Source organism: Archocentrus centrarchus, chromosome 13 (assembly GCF_007364275.1).
Source record: "Archocentrus centrarchus isolate MPI-CPG fArcCen1 chromosome 13, fArcCen1, whole genome shotgun sequence".
NCBI classification, from domain to species: domain Eukaryota; kingdom Metazoa; phylum Chordata; class Actinopteri; order Cichliformes; family Cichlidae; genus Archocentrus; species Archocentrus centrarchus.
Window position 1 is genome coordinate 4,787,177 of NC_044358.1, and position 20,847 is coordinate 4,808,023.

General features: G+C 39.6%; 1 protein-coding gene across 1 annotated transcript in view; it reads left to right on the forward strand.

Moving 5' to 3' along the window:
- ksr1b (kinase suppressor of ras 1b) overlaps positions 1-4,978 on the forward strand; it is a 68,250-nt gene extending 63,272 nt beyond the window's left edge. Inside the window, exons 18-20 of the mRNA XM_030745355.1 lie at positions 222-357; positions 1,456-1,589; positions 2,228-4,978. Of these exons, the coding sequence (XP_030601215.1) occupies positions 222-357; positions 1,456-1,589; positions 2,228-2,315 (358 nt within the window). The 3' untranslated portion in view covers positions 2,316-4,978. The remainder of the gene's footprint in view (positions 1-221; positions 358-1,455; positions 1,590-2,227) is intronic.
- Positions 4,979-20,847: the final 15,869 nt, after the last annotated feature.

Genomic DNA, 20,847 nt, shown 5'->3' on the forward strand with positions numbered 1-20,847 from the left:
CTTAAATATTTTTGTGAAGCCTTAAATTTAGCTCAGAAATGCAGCCAGACGTGCAATTTTTATCCAGTACTACACACACACACACACACTTTTTTTTTGAGAACTTTGTTTCCATGTGATTAATACTCATATTTGGCATATTTGAATAGCACATGATGTACAGAAAGAATGTGAATGAGTGTAGCACCTGAAATTATCTTGTCTCTATTTATTTATTTTAGCACAATCTGGTATGAGCTGCAGATGCAAGACTGGCCAATCACCAACCAGCCTGTGGAAGCTGTAATCTGGCTAGTGGGTAGCAATAAAGGCATTAAGAATGTGCTGTCAGAGGCCAGTCTGGGCAAGGAGGTCACGGTGAGTCCGATTGCAGAAGATCACGACTATGGAAAATCATATCTTGTTGACAGCTGTTAACTGTCAACACGATTATTTGTTCCAAATTTGGGAAATTGTGTTGTTATAACAGCAGTTATTTAATAATAATAACACAACACAGCTGAATGACAAGTGTTGTAAGAGTGTAGGGTAGAAATAAGAGAACAGATGTTTCCTTGCCACACAGTTGCTTTGCAGAGAGTTATTTGATGTGGTAGAAACGATTTCCTGTGTCCTGAATCAGTCTGTTAGATAAAGTGCTCCGCTGCCTGTCTAGGAAGTGGCACAGGACGCAGAAGGTGGTCAGATTTATCCATGACGGGTAACAGTTTGTTCAGTGGGCTCAATCCACAGTTTCAAAAGTGTCCAGTTTGTAGCCAATCACAGAGCCAGCCTTTCTGGTCAGTCTGTAGGTGTCTCCAGGTCCAACACTGCTCCCCCCAGCAGACCACAGTAAAGCAGTCTGTGAAACTCTCCAACAGTTTGCTGCACACCTTAGAAAACAGAGTGTGCTCATCCCTTTCTTGGATATAGCCTCTCTGGATCAGCCTGTTGTTGATGTGACACCCAGCTGTACTTCTCCACTACATCAATATCCTGCACTGTAAAAAAAAAACTCTGTGATTTAACAGAATTTATTCTATAAATTTCACAGACTTTTCCTGTTATTTTGTAATATTATTTTGTAATATGTTTCTAAAGAAGTTGTGAAATGTAAATAAAAGGAGATTCATTTACAAATCATTTAAACCATTTTCATCAACATGCACCAAATGTTTTCAATTCTTGAAAAATGTTGTTTGTTATTGTCTTGAAATAAGCGAAACCTTCCCTCCAAGGGCATCTTCTAGATGGCAGCATGTGCTTCTATTAACAACCAATCAGCATGTTCTCTCTGTTACCGACTGGCCCCTGTGTACATCACTGTTTTTTGGACCATCATTACAGGAAGAGGAGCTTCAGAAAATGCATTTATCATTTATCATTGTCCACTCTGATGAGTGGACTCTGATGAGCGGACAATCCTGTCGAAGCGCGCTGTGCTGTATATTAATCCTCTTTTTCATGTCCCGACAGGAGATCCTGTCTGCCTGCTGGTCCTTCGTGGCAGATGACCGGCCACATTTCACCCAGCTGGCCGGCATGCTGGAGAGACTCCCTAAACTCAATCGCAGGCTGTCTCACCCGGGACACTTCTGGAAGACAACAGAGTATGTATCATAGAGAGAGAGAGTAAATTCATAATCTGGGTGAACCAGCCTGCTACACCTTTAACACCACCATTCAAAATGTTCAGCCCTTCAGTTTAGTCAGGACACACTGAAATCCACATTTTCATTTCAGAAAAACAGAAATCGTATTAAGTTAAAAGGAACCGTTACACCACCAATCAATAAAAAATGCTGTAAATAGTGTTTTATAAAGAAATGTGAATAATGTGAAGCTGGTCTGCTGGTGATCAAGTGATATATATGTATATATGTAGAACTTTTTAATGTGACGACTGTTTTATTTTGATGAAAGATTGAGTAAATGCATTTTTTTCTACTTAGATGGCATTTTAGATGCTTCCTTTGCGCACTCCCCCCCCCAATACATTACAGTGTTTCTCACAGTCTGCACCGCATCTTCTCTTGTATTTCTGTATTTCCTTCTCGTCTCTCTCCAACTTCCTCTTCTCTGGATGTTGCCTGATGCACCTTTGCCTGTTCCTGTTGTGCCTGATCTCCATGGCTTCCTTTGGGCTCTGCATTTCCATCTTCATCTCTGCCTCCGTTTCCTTCTCTATTTGCTTACTTATTTTTCAACATTCATTTCTACCTCCTGGCCCCCTCCTATTCTGGTAAAGACCACTGGATCATCACCAATGCCTGAGACATCACTGCCATCAGTGCATCAGTGCGCAATGTCTCTACATGTGCAAATACAGCAGCTGAGCCAGAAGTGCTCCTCAAAACTAAAATTATATATATTTGATTGAGCATTACTATTCAAAGAGATTTTCTTTATTGTCACCTGGAGTTACCATGTGATCTTTGTTCTTGTTATCCTGATTCTGCCTGCAACACGTTTAAGTCTCCATGCTCAAATTAGGCAGTGATCATGTGAACGTGCCTGAAAACATGATGTGAAGGACGTAGCTCTAACAGATTTTCTGTAAGACTGGACATTATGTGTGTGTCAGCCAAAATTTCTAATGTAGATGAGGCCCAGTGGCTGCTGCGTGCCATTTCTGACATGTATCCAAAGTTTCTCGAGTTTGTAAGCCAAAATGTCATTTAAATGGATGAAGATTAAGAAATTCGAATTTACTGCTAATTGCTGACCATTATATTGGAGTACTGAATTAGTAAATGAGAGAGTGATTTCAGACAGTGACATCAAAATAAGCAGAGCTGGCTGTGAGAAAGCTTTGCTTTTACCTTTATCTCTCTTCCCTTCATTAACCTATATGCCTCCGTTCCTCCACATTTCTAACCTTCAGTGAATGTAAATCTTCATATGTGTCTATGTGTCAGTGGACGTGCGGTCTCATGACTGTTTGAGCTGTCCTCATAGTTAGAAAGCTGCTGGATTCAGCTCTTAGTTAGCGCCCACAAAACAGGAGAATTAAAATAGCATTTACTCCAAGGATGCCAACAGACTTTGCATTCAAAGGGTCAGTTCACCCAAGCTGGAAAAACAACATTTATTTTTTTATTTGCCTTTAGTGGCATCTATTCATGCAAATATATTTATCGTTCTAGATTTTCTGGTACTGTATCTGTCTCTGTGTCTGTTTCAGTACAGATATATTACACACATACAGCACAATACAGTAAGTAAATTTGGAAGTAGTACTAATAAATATACATTGATTAGTGTGTAATTGCATCTTCCAACAGACTGATACATTCTCATAAACTTGGAATTAATCCATTAAAAACACATAGGAGCGGGTTTGTCCTGCCATCTTGAATACAGTGGCCAAGACGGACATTGCTGTTTATGTATGTGGCTGGAGCTCGGACACATACTTAGTACGCCTTATAAGTTACTTTTAATTTAAAGATCACAAATTTCAAACTATATACAGTACCAGTCAAACGTTTGGACACTGAATGATCATTTAACATTTGTGCATGTATATTTTCATCATTTCTTTCTCATAATGTCTTTCTCCTCCTCCACCACTGCTCTCGCTCTTCCCTCATTTCTACCTCATTCTCTTCCTCCTCACCTCAAGCCTCATTTCCTGAACTGAAGTCAGGCCCTCACACAAAAACATGCATAAATTTCCTTTATTCCTGATATTGCTGCAGTTTATTATTGTCAGCAGATTAGAAATGCGACCCTCCCATCTCTGGGCAGCTGACAATGAGCCAGATAACAACCAACAACAGCTGTTTATAAGCAAACATTATTCCAGCTAATGTTAAGCTCGAATGTCCTAAAAATCCCACTTTCCTTCTCATAAACAGTTTGATTACATTCTCATATTGTATGAGTTTATTCGCTAAGTGTCTGAGTTGTACAGTGTTAGAGCCACTTCAGCGAAAGTTTCACTGATGCTGGCTAACAGCGCTAGCAAAAAACAGCAGCACTTACTGACAGAAAGTTCAGGATATCCTCAACAACTCACCTCAGTATCACTGTCATCGGACAGAAGTGAGCTTCACTGACTCATCAACTTGTATTGGACTCCTTTCACAAAGTTTCAGTCTCCTCCAGAATAAATAGATGTGGACAACTGGGATATAGACAGCTGAGGTAAACAGCGGACTGAGAGCCTACACTCACTAGAGATGAACAGGCCTGCAGTTGTTTGTCCTACAGTGGCCACTAGGATTATGCACTTGAATTGGGAAATTCAATTCAGTTGACTGCAATCTGCAATCTACTGACATCTAGTGGTGAGCTTGTTCGCACTGTACCTTTAAATAAATAAATAAATGGAAACTCCAGCTCTTAGCAGAAACATTGCCCTGTTCATTCTTTCTTTTTTTTTTACACACTGTAAATATGAATATATTGAACATTTTTAGCAACACTAGTGGTTTGACTCAAAGCAGTCTGTCTCAGTCTACCACTATTCTAATGTGAAATTTCCACTACTTTGGTTTGTAACCCAAATACCTACAAAACTGAAAGTGTTTGTCTAGACAGGGGGTTCATGATATTACAAAAGATTAAAATAACTTGGCCAAAATGGGACATACGTACCTGCTAAACATCGGCATGTTATCATTGTCATATTGAGCATACGGACCTGCTGATGTCAGTTCTGTGAGCAATAAATGTCAGAGACGGATATACTATGTTGCCAAACATATTCGCTCATCTGCTTTCACACACATTTGAACTTGAGTGACATCATTATTTTTTCAGGCTTTTCAGAAAATAAAAAAAACTGAACCAAGTATTAATACTTTGATGAGGCAAAAATAAAATTTTCATTAGTAAATTATGATGATGTCAACCCACCCTTTACAGCTGTAACAGGTTTATTTCTTCTGGGAAGGCTTTCCACAAGGTTTAGGCCAGTCAAGTTCTTCAACACCAAACTCACTCATCCATGTCTTCATGGAGCTGCTTTGTGCACTGGTGTGCAGTCATGTTGGAACAGGAAGGGGGCCATCCTCAAACTGTTCCCGCAAAGCTAGGAGCATGAAATTGTCCCAAATGTCTTGGTATGCTGAAGCATTGAGAGTTCCTTTTCCTGGAACTAAGGGGCCATGCCCAACCCCTGAAAAACAACCCCACACCATAATCCCCCCTCCACCAAACTTTACACTTGGCACAGTGCAGTCAGACAAGTACCGATCTCCTGGCAACCACCAAATCCAGATTCGTTCATCGGATTGCCAGATGGAGAAGCGTGATTCGTCAGTCCGGAAAATCTCTACTGCTCTAGAGTCCAGTGGCGGCGTGCTTTACCCCACTACATCCAACCAAGTGCTTTGCATTCCACTTGGTGATGTAAGGCTTGGATGCAGCTGCTCAGCCATGGAAACCGATTCCATGAATCTCTCTATGCACTGTTCTTCAGCTAATCTGAAGGCCACATGAAGTTTGGAGGTCTGTAGCAATTTACTCTGGAGAAGGTTGGCAACTTCTGTGCACTATGTGCCTGCTGACCCCACTCTGTCATTTTACATGGCCAACCATTTCATAGTTGAGTTGCTGTCATTCCCAGTCGCTTCCACTTTGTTTTAACACCACTAACAGCTGACTGTGGAATATTTAGTAGTGAGGAAATTTCACAACTGGACTTGCTGCACGGGTATCATCCTATCACGGTACCATGCTGGAATTCAATAACCTCCTGAGAGCGACCCATTCTTTCACAAATGCTTGTAGAAGCAGTCTGCATGCCTAGGTGGCCATGGAAGTGATTGGAACACCTGAATTCAATGATTTGGATGGATGAGTGAATACTTTTGGCAATATAGTGTATATGAGTTGTTTTTTATGTACATGCTGAGCTATTATGAAAGATAAACTGGGTATTTTATATTTTGATTGAGCTATCTCATGTAAGTGTATCCCTCATAAATAGGAAAAAGAAGCTTTTTTAAAATTTCTATTGCTATTTTATAAAATACCCCAAATTTATGAAATAGCTAAGTAGTTATGAATAGATAATGAATTTTTGTGGTGTCCAAACTACAAGATTTACACACTGCAGTGCTGCAGTGGCAGTTACACAATGCTGTTTGAAACAGTCCGATTTCAACATTTGAATGTCTGCTTTCAACATCATATCTCTTGGGGCACTTTCTGTTTTGCATTAGGCAAGAAGTTGTGTAAGAAACCATCAGATGACCCCTAATGTTTCCATTACAGTATAAAGAAGCTTGTGACAGGAAGCAGTGCACACATCATTTTGTGTTAGTCAGCAGGAAATGACTGTTGTGTTTGTGTGTTTAGTTTCCTTAAGCAGTAATAAAATGTACATTCACTGAACGTGTCAGAATGTAATGAGCTTCACCAGCACAGTAGAGCCCAATCTATGATGAAAAAAACATGACCTAATACATATATGCATATACGGGGTTGGACTGCACGTTGTATTTAATATACTTTTCTCATGTTTGTCCAAAGGTTTCAGTTTTAAAGCATTTTAGCTGGTACTTAATATTCATGTATAAAACTGTTGTTGGTGGATTGTTTTTCTTTTCTTGTTTCAATTTCTTGTTTTGTTTTTTTTTGTTTTTTTTGGGGGGGGGGGTAATCTGTAGATTATTTGTTGATACTTTCAAAGCTTCTAATCTGAACAATTCAAGACATTAAATCTGATCTCAAGTGACTTGGTGTGCACTATTTTGGAACAGAATTGGTGCTTGAATGTATCAGAAGTGAAACCACAGTAATATAAATGTTTTACACTGTTGTAGCCTGGTTGTTAACAACTGTCTGCATACCTTATTTATTTTAATGGAACAAAATTGTTATACAATTTTTTTTTTTACATCAATTTGTGCTCAGGAACCCACAAAGAACCCTCGATGTGAAAACATCTTTAGAATGTATTACAAATTTGGAAATGAAAGATTTCACTTCATGATTTTTTTAAAAATAAATGTGCTGTTTTTAAAATCTCTGCAGTTTATCTCATGATTCCATGAATACCACCCAATCCAAAGCATGTATGTGTTTTAAAAAAGCAGATGTGCCACTAAGCAACCTATTGTGAAAAAGAGCCATGACGAAGCTTCTGTGATGGAATTGGATGAATGATTAAACACACTGTTTGCAGCAAACCAATGACAATCACAGTGATGAAACTGTGATATATTCCCTGATACTGATACTCAAAATATGAAAAAAGATTTTGGCTTTAAATTGTGACACTTGCTGTGGGTGTAAAATTTATTTGGTTACTGTTTGTAACACTCACTGAGTTTCCATTGACTGGCCCACACAGAGGTAGGTCCGTGCCGAGAGCACGTTCACTGACTGTGCTCGAATTTTCACTGAAGCCTGAAATGAAATACTGCAATTAAAGAACATAAGGAAACCTGAGTGAGTGCATGAATGTGAGTGTGAAAGGTTGTCTGTAACTCCGTGTTGGCCCTGCAACAGGCTGGCGACCTGTTCAGGGTGTACCCTGCCTCTCGCCCTATGACAGCTGGGATAGGCTCCAGCCCCCCTGCGACCCTGAACAGGATGTGCGGAAGCGAATGGATGGATGGATGGATGGATGGATGGATGGATGGAGGAAACCGAAGAAAAAAAACTTAAGCAAGCGTCCTATCGTGCTTTCTGAGTGCTGCTTTGGAAGTTCCACACTGTCATTCACCTTTAATCAAGAATGTGTTTGTCATGTTTCTGCATTTTTAAAGTCAACTGAATTCAAAGGTGAAGCACTTGAACTACACTGTGTCCAATACGGAACAAGGGCAGGGAACAGAAACGTTAATGGGAGAACCTCTAAAAGCAGAAGTGCTTTACAGCAACAATACTGAGACAGCCATTTGGAGTGTGGAGTATAATGAGAGTTTGCTGTGGCACACTCCTGCCTTTTTCACTTTATTTTCACTTTAACAGGATGCGGGTCATTCCCCTTCTATTGTAATGTACAGTTTATCTTTGACACTGACTTCCCAGTTACATAAACACATACAGATTTACATATAGATCTTATCTGCTGTGTTAACGTTCTCTTTGACATCCCATAAAAGCTGTCCACTCCTGTGAAGCACATTACTGTTCATTTATCAGCTTCACTAATAAAGCTCCTTGCAAGAAAAGCTACAGTAATTACATAAATGTTCCTTTAAGCAAAAGTTCAGTACACCAAATCCAACATTTAAGTTATTGCATACAGTAATGTGTTTAAAAAGGACTGTTATAATAATACATGATGGTTGGGTGTCTCTTTTTCTAATAGGTATTGTTGTCATTTAATGTATTGGCAAAACATTAAATAAATGGTAGAGACAGCCATTACTGAGCTCTGCTCAATGAAGGAAGAAGGCTATAGTAGTTTACCATAGACAAAGACAGTTAGAAATAAAACAGAAATACTTAAAAGTTGCACCCAGCAGTAGTAATTTTCATTGGGACGGTTTCATCTGGTATAATCATTGCATCACATCTCATAAGCTTGTCATTATGCTTGTAAAGCAAGTTTTCATCGGTCTCCAAACTCCTCTGAGCTCTACCTGCTCATCAGTGGGATGTGCTGGAACAGGCCTTATTTAGTGAGGCTCCACCCTGCAACCCGAAGGATCCACTGCCATTATTCTGGACACCTCTCATGTCCATAGTTCAACTGGTCAAAGGTGTTTTGTGTTGTTTTTTGTTTCTGTTTTTTTTAAGTGTGACCCACACAATATTAAGTAGATGTTTTTAATGCTGAATGCCACAGCTGGGAGTTATTTCATGAAACTAGGTTGTTTTATGTAGTGCAACGATGGAGACCAAAGAAAGGGGCTGTTTTACATCATGTGGACACAGACACAAAATAGCTGACCTCTCATCAGTCTCTCATCAGTTGGCTACTCGGTATCAAGCGTGTGAAATGCTTTCCTCTGACTATAGGTTGCTTGCATGTGTGCTATTACATAATTATGTTGCACAGTTTATTTTCTAAGTATGTAACAGCACATTTCTAATATTTATGGTATAATATTTATTATATAATGTTTTTTAAACTTTAAACTAATTTTGGGGGCAGCTTTTCACTAACAGCACTTTTTTTTTTTAATGATATTCATGGAGCTTGGGCACTAACAGGAGAATACGTAACAGCTGCAACAACATTGCAAATGGTCCCGTTTGAATGACTGACAAAATCAAATGTAAGAAAGCAGTTGAACAGTAGTGTAAGTGACAATGTTGTCATCTAGGACAAAATTGGTAGAAGTTTTGTTTTTGCATTTAGTTTTCTCCTATTTTCATTCCTTTCATTTCAGGTAAAGTTTTCTCTAGTTGGAAATACCAAACAGTTTGGTTTGGTTTAGGAAAAAGACGTCGATTTATGTTCAAATATGTGCATTTACAACAGTAATCACAATGAAAATGATGCCAAAGAGTGGAACTGAGCTCCAACCACATACAGACTTAATAATTTAATACAATATTACATTTTTAACAGTAAAAATAAGATAATCCTCTAAAGAAAGAACAAAGAAGGGATATCTGTTCTGAGATGAATACCTGCACTTAAGTATAGTGATAGACACAAGTAACAGTAACAGAATTACAAAAGTGAAAAACTGAATAAAAAAGAATGAAAGGTAAACATTTAATGTATTAGTGAGGATCAGTGTACTGTTTCCTCCCACAGGTAGACTGCAGATATTTGTTTTTCTTTGAAAGTTCTTCGAAAGCTTCCAGCAAGAAAAAAAAAAAGATTATCTATGTAGACAAATTGAATTAATAAATATCTTAAACAGCACTGAAAAAAGATGCTGCCATGGTATGAAAATGTCTTTCCCAGCAGATGAATTTAAATGATTCTCTCCAGCTTTTAACTCTTAACTTTCTGGCACAAACCATGAAGCCAAAAAATTCATAGATCATGACTAGCCCTACAAAATAAAAGCAACCTGACTGTGAAATCAGTTGTGGATATTTGTAATTTTCAGAAAATTAATTTTTCTCTTTCTTGTGAGATGTGTTTCAGTTTGTGTAGAATGCACAAACATCTCATGAACAAAAAGCTCCTATTTATTAAGCACATTCACTTTCCATGAGCAGTGAATGGGTCAGTTTTAGCATGAGCTTCTTTTTAAAGACACACGTTTGTGTTTATCTTTTTATACATTTACAATACTGTGCAAATGTTTTGAGCCACCCCTCATTTTTTAATGTCTTGCTTCCAAGCAACCAGACTTTGTGCTAAGTTTTTAAACGTCCCCATGTTTAAGAAGGGGAACTGGAGATCTCCAGGTCGGACCACCACCATGATGGCCGCATAGCCTGGCTGAACTAGAGTAACTAGAGAAATTTCCCCAGATAAACCAAGTAAGTTTATGGACATAAAGTCCTAAAGAAAAGGGGACAAGAACTGTAACACCACTAACAAGCTCAAACTAGCAAACAACGAGGCAGAGCATATCAAAATGACCGACTCCGAACTAGGGGTGTGCGATATTGACAAAAAATAATATCTCGATATTTTCTGTAATATTCTCGATAATGATAATAAACAATATTTTTCATTATTTAAAAATGTGTTCATACAAGAAGTACAAGCTGGTAAAATATAAGACTTAAATCAGTGTTTTTGAGACATTAACTTATTTTTTATTTTATTTAACCTTCATTTAACCAGGAAAAACACATTGAGATTAAAATCTCATTTTCAAGTGTCCTGGGCATGACAAATGTAAATAGAAAAACTTCTTTTTTTCAAAAGCAATTGCTTGACAGAATGGGGGAAAAAAAAAAAAAAAAAATCGAAAAAAAGGCTGTCCAGAGGGATTCCGCCTACATAATAGCAAAATAAAATCACAGAAACTACACACCCTCATCTGATCAGAAACCCGCGGTTAGTTGCCGAGCTGTTGGCTTTCTTACAAAGTCTGCAAACTGCAAACCACCTTCTCGCCTAGGAATTAAGATGCTAGACTGCGAGGCTGGCGATGTCTGAATTTCCTCCCCTGGCGCAGTGTGTTCACTCATTTCCAGCTTTAGGTGTGTTGTTCAGGCAGCTATGCTAGCGCACAGTACGAGCGCTCTCAATGCGCAAGCGCAGCAGCCTATACTAAAAAGCATAAAGTCGTGAACGCGTGGAGCTGAGGCGTTTGATTGTTGTTGTTTTTTTCTAATTAGCATACTCAATAATGTCAGCTCGCACATCGTTAACACGGCAATTACAATATTATCGTAGATGATATATATCGGACACCCCTACTCCGAACTGATTCTGCGAGAACTGAGAGGGTTTCGGCTAGAAAATAAAGAACAACTAGAGACAATAAAAGAGGAAATTGTGAAGGTGAATACCAGAATGGATGAAGTGGATGGATGTATTGTGAAGGCAGAAGAAAGTGTGCAGAACACGGAGGAAGTTATTGCAGCTATGCTAAAGCTACACACCAAGCTGGAGAACAAACTGCTGGATCTGGAGAGTCACTCCAGACGCGAAAACATAAGGCTATACGGGTCATTCCATATGAACTCAAGTAATGGGTCCCCAGGTCACCATCTCAGATTTGAGTGAAAATTATTTTGAAAGCACCTCTATGTGTATAATGAACACATGCAAAATTATAGGCCTTAGCTCCAAAGGGTTTCCGAGATATGGCCCTCCAAACATGGGTGCCGTGCCCTATATTTGACCTTGTGAATCATGGGTTTCAATTTCTTGATATTTCAACAGGCAATATCTCCCACATGAATAATATGCTTAGCCTGAAAATTGGTGTCCTGGGTAATTTTGACCCAGATTTTCTGAATCTGGCATCATAAATGTTGTATCTTCTCTTTTTCTCAAGTTATTAACCCCTTAAAAAAACAATATTTTTACAGGCGAAAATACAAAATTCAGATTTCAAAGTCCTCCCATGATGCCAGGATCTCTCTCAGAGACCGCTTAATGCCATATTATTTCAGGACAGGTGTGTGTGTTTGGGGAAGATTAGCTCTGTAGAAAGCATAAAATAGGAATTAAGGGACTCAGAAAAGAGTTCCGGGTGAAAAAAATGACTTTTTTGCTTGTTTTTGCCTGTCCGGTTGGGCACCTAGGCAATTGTCCAAGGTAATGCCACTTGGTCAACATAATTTTACATATCTTAACTACATTTCCTCAAAAGTTCTACTTGTTTTCTCATCTCCTTTGTTTTATAATCACTTGAAATATAGGTGTTTTTGGCCAAAAACGCCCTCTATTATCCCTCTCTTCATCCAGAATATTTCAAAGATCCTCATCCATACATCATTTCCAGACATTGCTAGAGAAACAGAATTTTATACATATATACACATTTTATAAATGTTGAATCATCTTCTAGCTAGGCATTGTGTGATAGGCTGAGGTCTTTTGGAGTGCAGGGGACACTCCTGAAGACCTTCTATGACTCTGTGGTGGCATCAGCCATCTTCTATGCAGCAGTATGTTGGAGCAGCAGCTTGTCTACAGCTGAGAGGAAGAGGATAGACAAGCTCATCAGGAAAGCCAGCTCTGTCCTAGGATGTCCTCTCGACTCAGTGCAGGTGGTGGGAGACAGAAGGACTCTGACCAAAATAACATCACTGATGGACAAGGTCTCCCATCCCATGCATGAAACTGTTGCTGAGCTGGAGAGCTCCTTCAGTGACAGACTGCTGCATCCTAAATGCACAAAGGAGCGTTACCGTAGATCCTTCCTCCCAGCAGCTGTAAGACTTTATAACCATCACTGCTCCCAACAAAAACCACAATAGCCTACACAATGTAGGATAATATATAATATACTGTAAATAGTCCGGCCTGTTAAGGTTCAACACACAGGCACATCATGTACATTGTATATAGTGTTATTATTATTAGTAATATTAAGGTTAATATTGTTTGTTGATTTTATATATATTCTTTTCTTAATAGTGTGAATTATTATATCTTTATTTATATTTATAATAACTGCGGCTGCTGTTACACCCAAATTTCCCCTCTGTGGGACAATAAAGGCTGTTTCTTCTTCTTCTTCTTCTTCTTCATAGCATCAGCTGTTGTTGGTATTGCATCATCCTTCACTGGTAGAAACAAAAGGTGCTCATTTAGCAAAATTGATGCAGATTCAGCATGGCCTCCAACAGGCATGACAGGTGCAAAAAAAAAAAGTGTTTTGCTGTCTGTTAGCTGTTTAACCCCTTAACTGGCAGCAAAAAAAAATCACCTGAAACAACTACATAACACCCTCTGGTTATTATTGGCTCTGAACAACCCATTTCATAGCCTATTAACCAGCAACGTCTGGTCCGCAGGCCGAATGAAGTGCATTTATATGGCAGGCTAGACTCGCCCATTTTGATTGACACCTCATTCGGCCAATCATGTTCAGGAATGGGTTTCCCAGAGCCAATAATACTCAGAGGGCGTCACGTAGCTTTGTCAGGTGATTTGGTGTAGCCAGTTAATTGGCCGAATGACGTGTCAATAAAAATGGGAGGGTCTAGCCTGCCATATAAAAGGGACTACAAATGGCCCGTCACTGGGCCCTGGCCAGTTAAGGGGCTACTCTGTATAGCTCAATTTACCTGGATAACAATGTATTTCAGTGTAATCTTCACCTACTTTATCTAGAGCACACTCTTTGCTGAATCACCTGTATTCACATTATTTACCTTTATTTGTTTTTAGTCCAGCTAGTAGCTTAGCCCTTAGCCGACTCACTACCAGCATGGCTTCTTCTCCTGTCTCTCCTGCACTTTCCTACTCTGGGTGTCACATGTTTAGTTACTCCTCGGCCTCCTTTAGCAGTAACGGTACTTGTAATAAATGTAGTCTGTTTGTAGCTCTGGAGGCCAGGCTTTCTGAATTGGAGACTCGGCTCCACACCCTGGAAAATCCTATAGCTAGCCAGGCCCCTGTAATCAGTGCGGACCATGGTTAGCTTCCCCCAGCAGATCCTGAGCAGCAGGGAAAGCAGGCCGGCTTGATGACTGTGAGGAGGAAGCGTAGTCCTTAGCAGAAGCCCCGGGTACACCACCAACCTGTTCACATCTCTGTTTTTCTCCACTCGGTGACACACCCACCAAGGAACAAACTCTGGTTATTGGCAACTCTGTTTTGAGAAACGTGAAGCTAGAGACACCAGCGACCATAGTCAAATGTCTTCCAGGGGCCAGAGCAGGAGACATTGATGGAAATTTGAAACTGCTGGCTAAAGCTAATCGTAGATTTGGTAAGATTGTTATTCACATCAGCAGTAATGACACCCGGTTACACCAATCGGAGGTCACTGAAATTAATATTGACTTGGTGTGTAACTTTGCAAAACCAATGTCTCTGTAGTTTTCTCTGGGCCCCTCCCCAATCAGACCAGGAGCGACATGTTTAGCCACATGTTCTCCTTGAATTGCTGGCTGCCGAGTGGTGTCCAAAAAACGACGTGGGCTTCATAGATAATTGGGAAACCTTCTGGGGAAAACCTGGTCTTGTTAGGAGAGACAGCATCCATCCCACTTTGGATGGAGCAGCTCTCATTTCTAGAAATCTGGCCAAATGTCATGTAACGTCTGTGTGGCAGGCAGGAAGGAGGACCCCAATGCAGGACACGCCAAGCAAAGGCAAAAGGTAATTCCACTTTATTTACAGGTACTGAACAAAAAGCCGGACTAGGCAGAGCTAGTGGCAAAACTCAGTGCAAAAATACCAGACTTAATTCAAAAGCAGAACAGGACACACAGCAGGAGAACATACGAAGACAACGACGCGACAACAGGCACTGAAAACACTGGACTTAAATACACGGGAGGACTAATGAGGGAAGAGGAAACAGGTGGGAACACAGGTGACGCTGATTACCAAGGCGAGACCAGGAGAAACAAAACTGAACACAACAGACAGACCAGACGACTATTAAAATAAAACAGGAAGACAGAGGGGGGAACCAAGACACAGACTTGACACCAGAAAACACAAGGAACTAGAAAGCAAAGTAAACCCCACAAACAAAAGAAACCCAGAACAGAACAGACAAAAAAAGGCAAAACAAAACATAGGGTCCACAGGACCCCAGACCATGACACCAAATTTATTAACCCTTCTAAAACCTGACTACCCAGGATTGAGACCAGGAAGCAGAGTTGCAGTCTTAGGTGCCGTTTACATGAGACCGTTTTCATTTTGAAACGGTGTCGTTTTGATGCGTTTCGGCCTTGCGTTTACACGACAACGGTGTCGTTTTGATGCGTTTCGCCCTTCTGTTTACACGACAACAGAGTGAAAACGATGTGTTTCAGAAACGGGGTCCAGAGTGGAGCGTTTCAGAAACGCACCGGCTTGCGTTTTCGTGTAAACACTTGAAACCGGGGTGATTTGAAAACGCTCGACTCGCACATGCGCACTATGGTTGCGACGGCCACAGTTTTTCGCGCACGCGCAAACTGATAAACAGTACTCGCGGATTCACGAGTGCTTCTTATGCTTTTCCTGTGTTTTTACCGTTTTGTAATTCAGCGTTGTGTGCAGCAGCGATCCAACCTCATCATCGGTCCACACAAAACCTCTCACATTGGCCGTTTTGTAAGTAATGAACAATTTGCCGCACTACCTACTGTGTCACTCCACGCATGCGCATCTTGCATAAACAAACTTTGCAAAGAGAAAACCAACGCCAACTTGTGGCCTGGCATGGGAACTACATCGTTTTCATCGTTTCACATGTCCTCGTGTAAACGCGGATCGTTTCTGAAATGCCATCGTGTAAACGAAAGGCTGAAACGCATCAAAACGACACCGTTTCCAGTGAAAACGGCTTCGTGTAAACGGCACCTTAGACGCCTCCCTGCAGCTTCTCTCCTCCTGCCATCCCCCCCAAACCCCATCCCCATAGAGTCGGTGCCTGCTCCCAGACAACCAAAAAACAAAGCTAAGATCAGCAAAAACTATTTAAGCATAAAAATTCAAAAACAATAAATAATACAGCTTCATCAACTGCATCAAAGAATAAAACAATTAAATGTGGATTATTAAACATTAGGTCTCTCTCTTCCAAGTCCCTATTAGTAAATGATTTAATAATTGATCAACATATTGATTTATTCTGCCTTACAGAAACCTGGTTACAGCAGGATGAACATGTTAGTTTAAATTAAAAAAAAAACAAACGGTGTTTTGCTGTCTGTTAGCTGTTTAATCTGTATAGTTTAAATGAATCAATGACACTAACTGTCAGAATGCTCGGAGCACAGGTCGAGGAGGAGGAGTAGCAGCAATCTTCAATTCCAGCTTATTAATTAATCAAAGACCCAGACAAAGTTTTAATTCCTTTGAAAGCCTGATTCTTAGTCTTGTCCACCCTAATTGGGAAATTCAAAAACCTGTTTTATTTATTATCTATCGTCCACCTGGTCCTTACTCAGACTTTCTGTCTGATTTCTCAGACTTTTTATCTGATTTAGTGCTCAGTTCAGATAAAATAATTATAGTGAGTGATTTTAACATCCATGTAGATGCTGAAAATGACAGCCTCAACACTGCATTTAATCTATTGTTAGATTCATCTGGCTTCTCTCAAAATGTAAAGGAGCCCACCCACCACTTTAATCATACTCTGGATCTTGTCCTGACATATGGCATAGAAACTGAAGACTTAACAGTATTCCCTGAAAGCCCCCTCCTGTCTGATCATTTCTTAGTAACATTTACATTTACTTTAATGGATTACACAGCAGTGGGGAATAAGTTTTCTTACAGTAGAAGTCTTTCTGAAAGTGCTGTAGCTAAGTTAAAGGATCTAATTCCTTCATCATTATGCTCTTCAGTGCCATGTGCCAAAACAGTGCAGAGCAGCTACCTAAACTCTGCTCCCAGTGAGGTCGATTATCTCGTCAATAGTTTTACATCCTCACTGCGTACGACTTTGGATACTGTGGCTCATCTGAAAAGGAAAGCCTCAAATCAGAAGTGCCTGACTCCGTGGTATAATTCACAAACGCACAGCTTAAAGCAGGTAACCCGTAAGCTGGAGAGGGAATGGTGTCTCACTAAATTAGAAGATGCTCATTTAGCCTGGAAAAAGAGTTTGTTGCTCTATAAAAAAGCCCTCCGTAAAGCTAGGACATCTTACTACTCATCATTAATTGAAGAAAATAAGAACAACCCCAGGTTTCTTGACAAAGAGTCAGAGCTCTGTAGAGCCAAGTATTCCTTTCACTTTAACTAGTAGTGACTTCATGGATTTCTTTACAAATAAAATTTTAGACATTAGAGAAAAAATTATTCATAACCATCTCAAAGATTTATGTTAATGTTCGGTTGCTTTCAGCACTGCTGGTGTTTGTTTAGACCAGGGGTATTCAGCTGGCGGCCCAAGGGCCAGAACTGGCCCATCAGTCATTTTGGACCGGCCCACTGCCCATTTACTTCTATTAAATAAAAATTTTAAAAGAAGCTGTGAGTAAACTGGAAGTTCACACTCCTTACAGGTGGTGGCGGTAACGCACCATAGATTACCAACCGCCATTAAGAAGAAGAAAAAGAAGAAGAAGAATGGCATTTTATCAGTGTTGCCAACTTGGCGGCTTTGTCGCTAGAGCTAGCGGCTTTTCAGACCCCCTACCGCATTTTTCCTAAAAGCAACTAGCGACAAATTTAGCGAGTTTTCTCTGTGATGTCGGCAACTTTTGGAGAGCTTTTTGTTAACCTGAAATCCTCCGCTGTCACTGTGTTTTGTGTACATACAGCCTTCGTACTGCGTCTGTTCCTACGCTTTGGCATCGCCTGGACCCCCAAGAGTACCGAACTGTTGGTATGTACCGTAAGTCACGTGACCTTAATAGCAGCAGTGAGTCTGATCGTGTCCTCGTGATGCAGCCGGTGGATACAACGCCGCATTGAGCGGGTGGGAGCATTGCTATGATACAGCATATATATCTATGAATTTACAAATCCTGCTGACTGAAGAATGGAAGTTTGTTCATTCAGTCTGTTTACATATTTTATCTTACACAGGAGGAAGCACTTTGGTGAAGTCGACTGCACTGCAGACTGGCTTTTAAAAGAATAAGTCAGCCTTTTGCTATTTTCGCTCTATCTTTTATGTTTACATTTTAATAGCACAGTTGCGAGTCTTTTGTTATGGAGAAAAAAAGCATTAATTTATTTGGGGAGCATTATTATTTAAATATGCCAGTGGTTTATTTTTGAGCAATTTCTCATGTACATCTACAGCTGAATGTTAATAAAAGTGTCTGTGTGACATTTGGGACATGTAACTTTGACTCAGAGGTGCCTTTTGCATTGAAAAGAGAAGAGACGTAAGGTGGACAGCGAAAATAGAAACTTTAACGACAACTGGACCAATTGTTTTTGCTGAATTTCTAAGCACTCCATGAAAACATCTCTGTCAAGGTGATTTTGTAGATTCTTTTCACTGGAAATTTTCTGTAGAACTGCAACAGATTTAACATCATTTACATTTCCCACAGAAAGTTTTTCCATATCTGCACTTGCAAGCTGTTTCGTGTGGACAAGCATGGGACCAAATTGACCAAGTTTATATTAAGTTCCTCACGTTCTGGTTGTCGACAGTGCCGAGTATGTTCTTCATCACCTCAAATGTCTACTTTTGACTTTGTTCATTTTGAATGATAGAACACAATACTTGTTTATGGTGGATATTTTCTGGCTCATTAAGTCAGTCCAGCCTTTTTTAAGCACTCTGTAACCTTTTCTGTCCTGTGGTTGAATTGTTGACCACTCCTCTCTTGTCAGACAGAAAGAAAACCTTTGAGGGCATGACACTTTCTCATTCCCAAAAGGCAACCTCTTCTTTATGTTCTCCAGCTGTTCAGTGTCTGCTGCTGAAGCAATAACGCTACAGGAAGGACATGACCAAGGTGATATCATTGCAATGTCCTCTATACTTTGATAGCCAATGCAAACAGGATGAAGGCAGTTTTTACACTGATAACACTGAGCGTATGGCTCTGCTGGATTATTGGGCTGTTTACAAACACAAAAAGTATCCTGATAATTCTCTGGACTTTGATACCAGTTTCCTATTCTGTGAATTGCTTTCACCATCTCGGCTATCTGTGATGAGGACTTGGTCTCTCAAACTTGTGTCTTCTCTTCACATGTGTCATTGTTACTAATCAATGTATCTCTATTTTAGTCATTGCAAGCTTTTGGAGGGGGTTCCTGAAGATCTGTTCCGTGCATTTCACTTTGGCTCATTCCTTTCCTGTCACTTTGACTCAACTCTTTTGCCTCATTCTCATTCTGTTGAAACTCAACGTATGTTCAGAGAAGTTTCATTATTTACCTTCTGAGAAATGTTGGTATTCTCTTGGACTTCATCTGGACCAATCTGACCCTTGAGTTTTTCTTTCCTTTCCTCTTTCCCTTTACTCTTGTTCTGACTGACTTTCTGTCACAGTTCCATACAGTGTAAAGCCACTTCTTCTTTTAACTGACTTGTCATCAAACAGTTTTGCAGCCAAATTTTCCCATAGGGTGCTGTTCCAATGTATTTTCTTTTGTAAATGTCCAAATGCAACTATCTTGTACTCACTTCCAGACAGTGTCCATAAATACGGACAGCCATGTCTTTGACCTCTTCTTAACTGTGCCATATTTTTCACCTGACAAATTGAATGATGACATATTCCAATTATTAACATTTTATTAAAAAATACAAGGACTTTGAATTTGATCCTGAATGCAAAAAAGCACCAATATGACCCTGAATACAATTCAAGATGTGTCAAAAATATTATGCAGCTGAATTGCCAAAACATCACATGTATGTTTCATATGTTTCACTACATCCTGTACTGTAAAACCTTACACAACAGCTGAAGCAAAAGCTATGATGTTTTCCTATAATTAAAAAGCTGAACATGTCCTAAATTCTTTAATTGGACATAATCTGCCAACTTAAATCCAGGTCAGGTAAAGGATCCCCCACCATTACATTGGAACCCAAGGAGTTATAATCTGTTCCGTTTTGCATTCCTTATTCACAGTTCTTGTGACAAAATAAGTTTGTTCAGAGAGTTTAATACCAAAGGTGATGTTATGAACAATCCATTGTACAAGTAAATGTTATCTGAAAGGTTAAAAGTGGCATCCTTCAATGTTAATGGCATATTAAACCCAATTAAACATACCAAGATACTGACAAAGATGAGAAGGGAAAAAATAGACGTCATTTATCTACAAGAAACCCATATAAATGACAAAGAACATCAAAAACTAACCAAATATGGATATACTAAATCATACTATTCCTCATTCAAAGGAAGACATAAAAGAGATGTGGCTATATTGATATCAGGTAAAGTGAACTTTGAACAGAGCAGTGTTAATTTCATTGACGAAAAATATTTTCGTCATAGTTTTCGTCAACGACCCTTTTTTCATGACAATAACGAGACGATAACTAAATTAAAAACTACTTAAAAGGATAAAAATTATAACAAAATTAATTGACACTTTTGTCAACAAATGAAAACAAGACAAAAATGCTTGGCGGGGATGAAATCCATTCAGAACTTATTTAATTTTGTGACAGGGCGGGAGAAGTTAGGAAAACATACAATCAGAGCTGATTTAATTTTGTGACAGGGCGGGACAGGTTAGGAAAACATCCAATCAAATGCACAGTTGTACAAATTTGCTCTAAACTCGGGAAGGACAAACTAGCCTGTGAGTTTTCTTTAGTTCCGTTAGAAGTTATGTAAACAATGTCAGCAGGGAGAAAGAGATGAGCCAATGTATGGACACATTTGTCCTTTGATACCGTGACACACAAAACGATGTGTAAACCATGTGGGGCGACTATCTCGGGAAAAAACACGACAAATCTTAAACAACATCTGCAAACC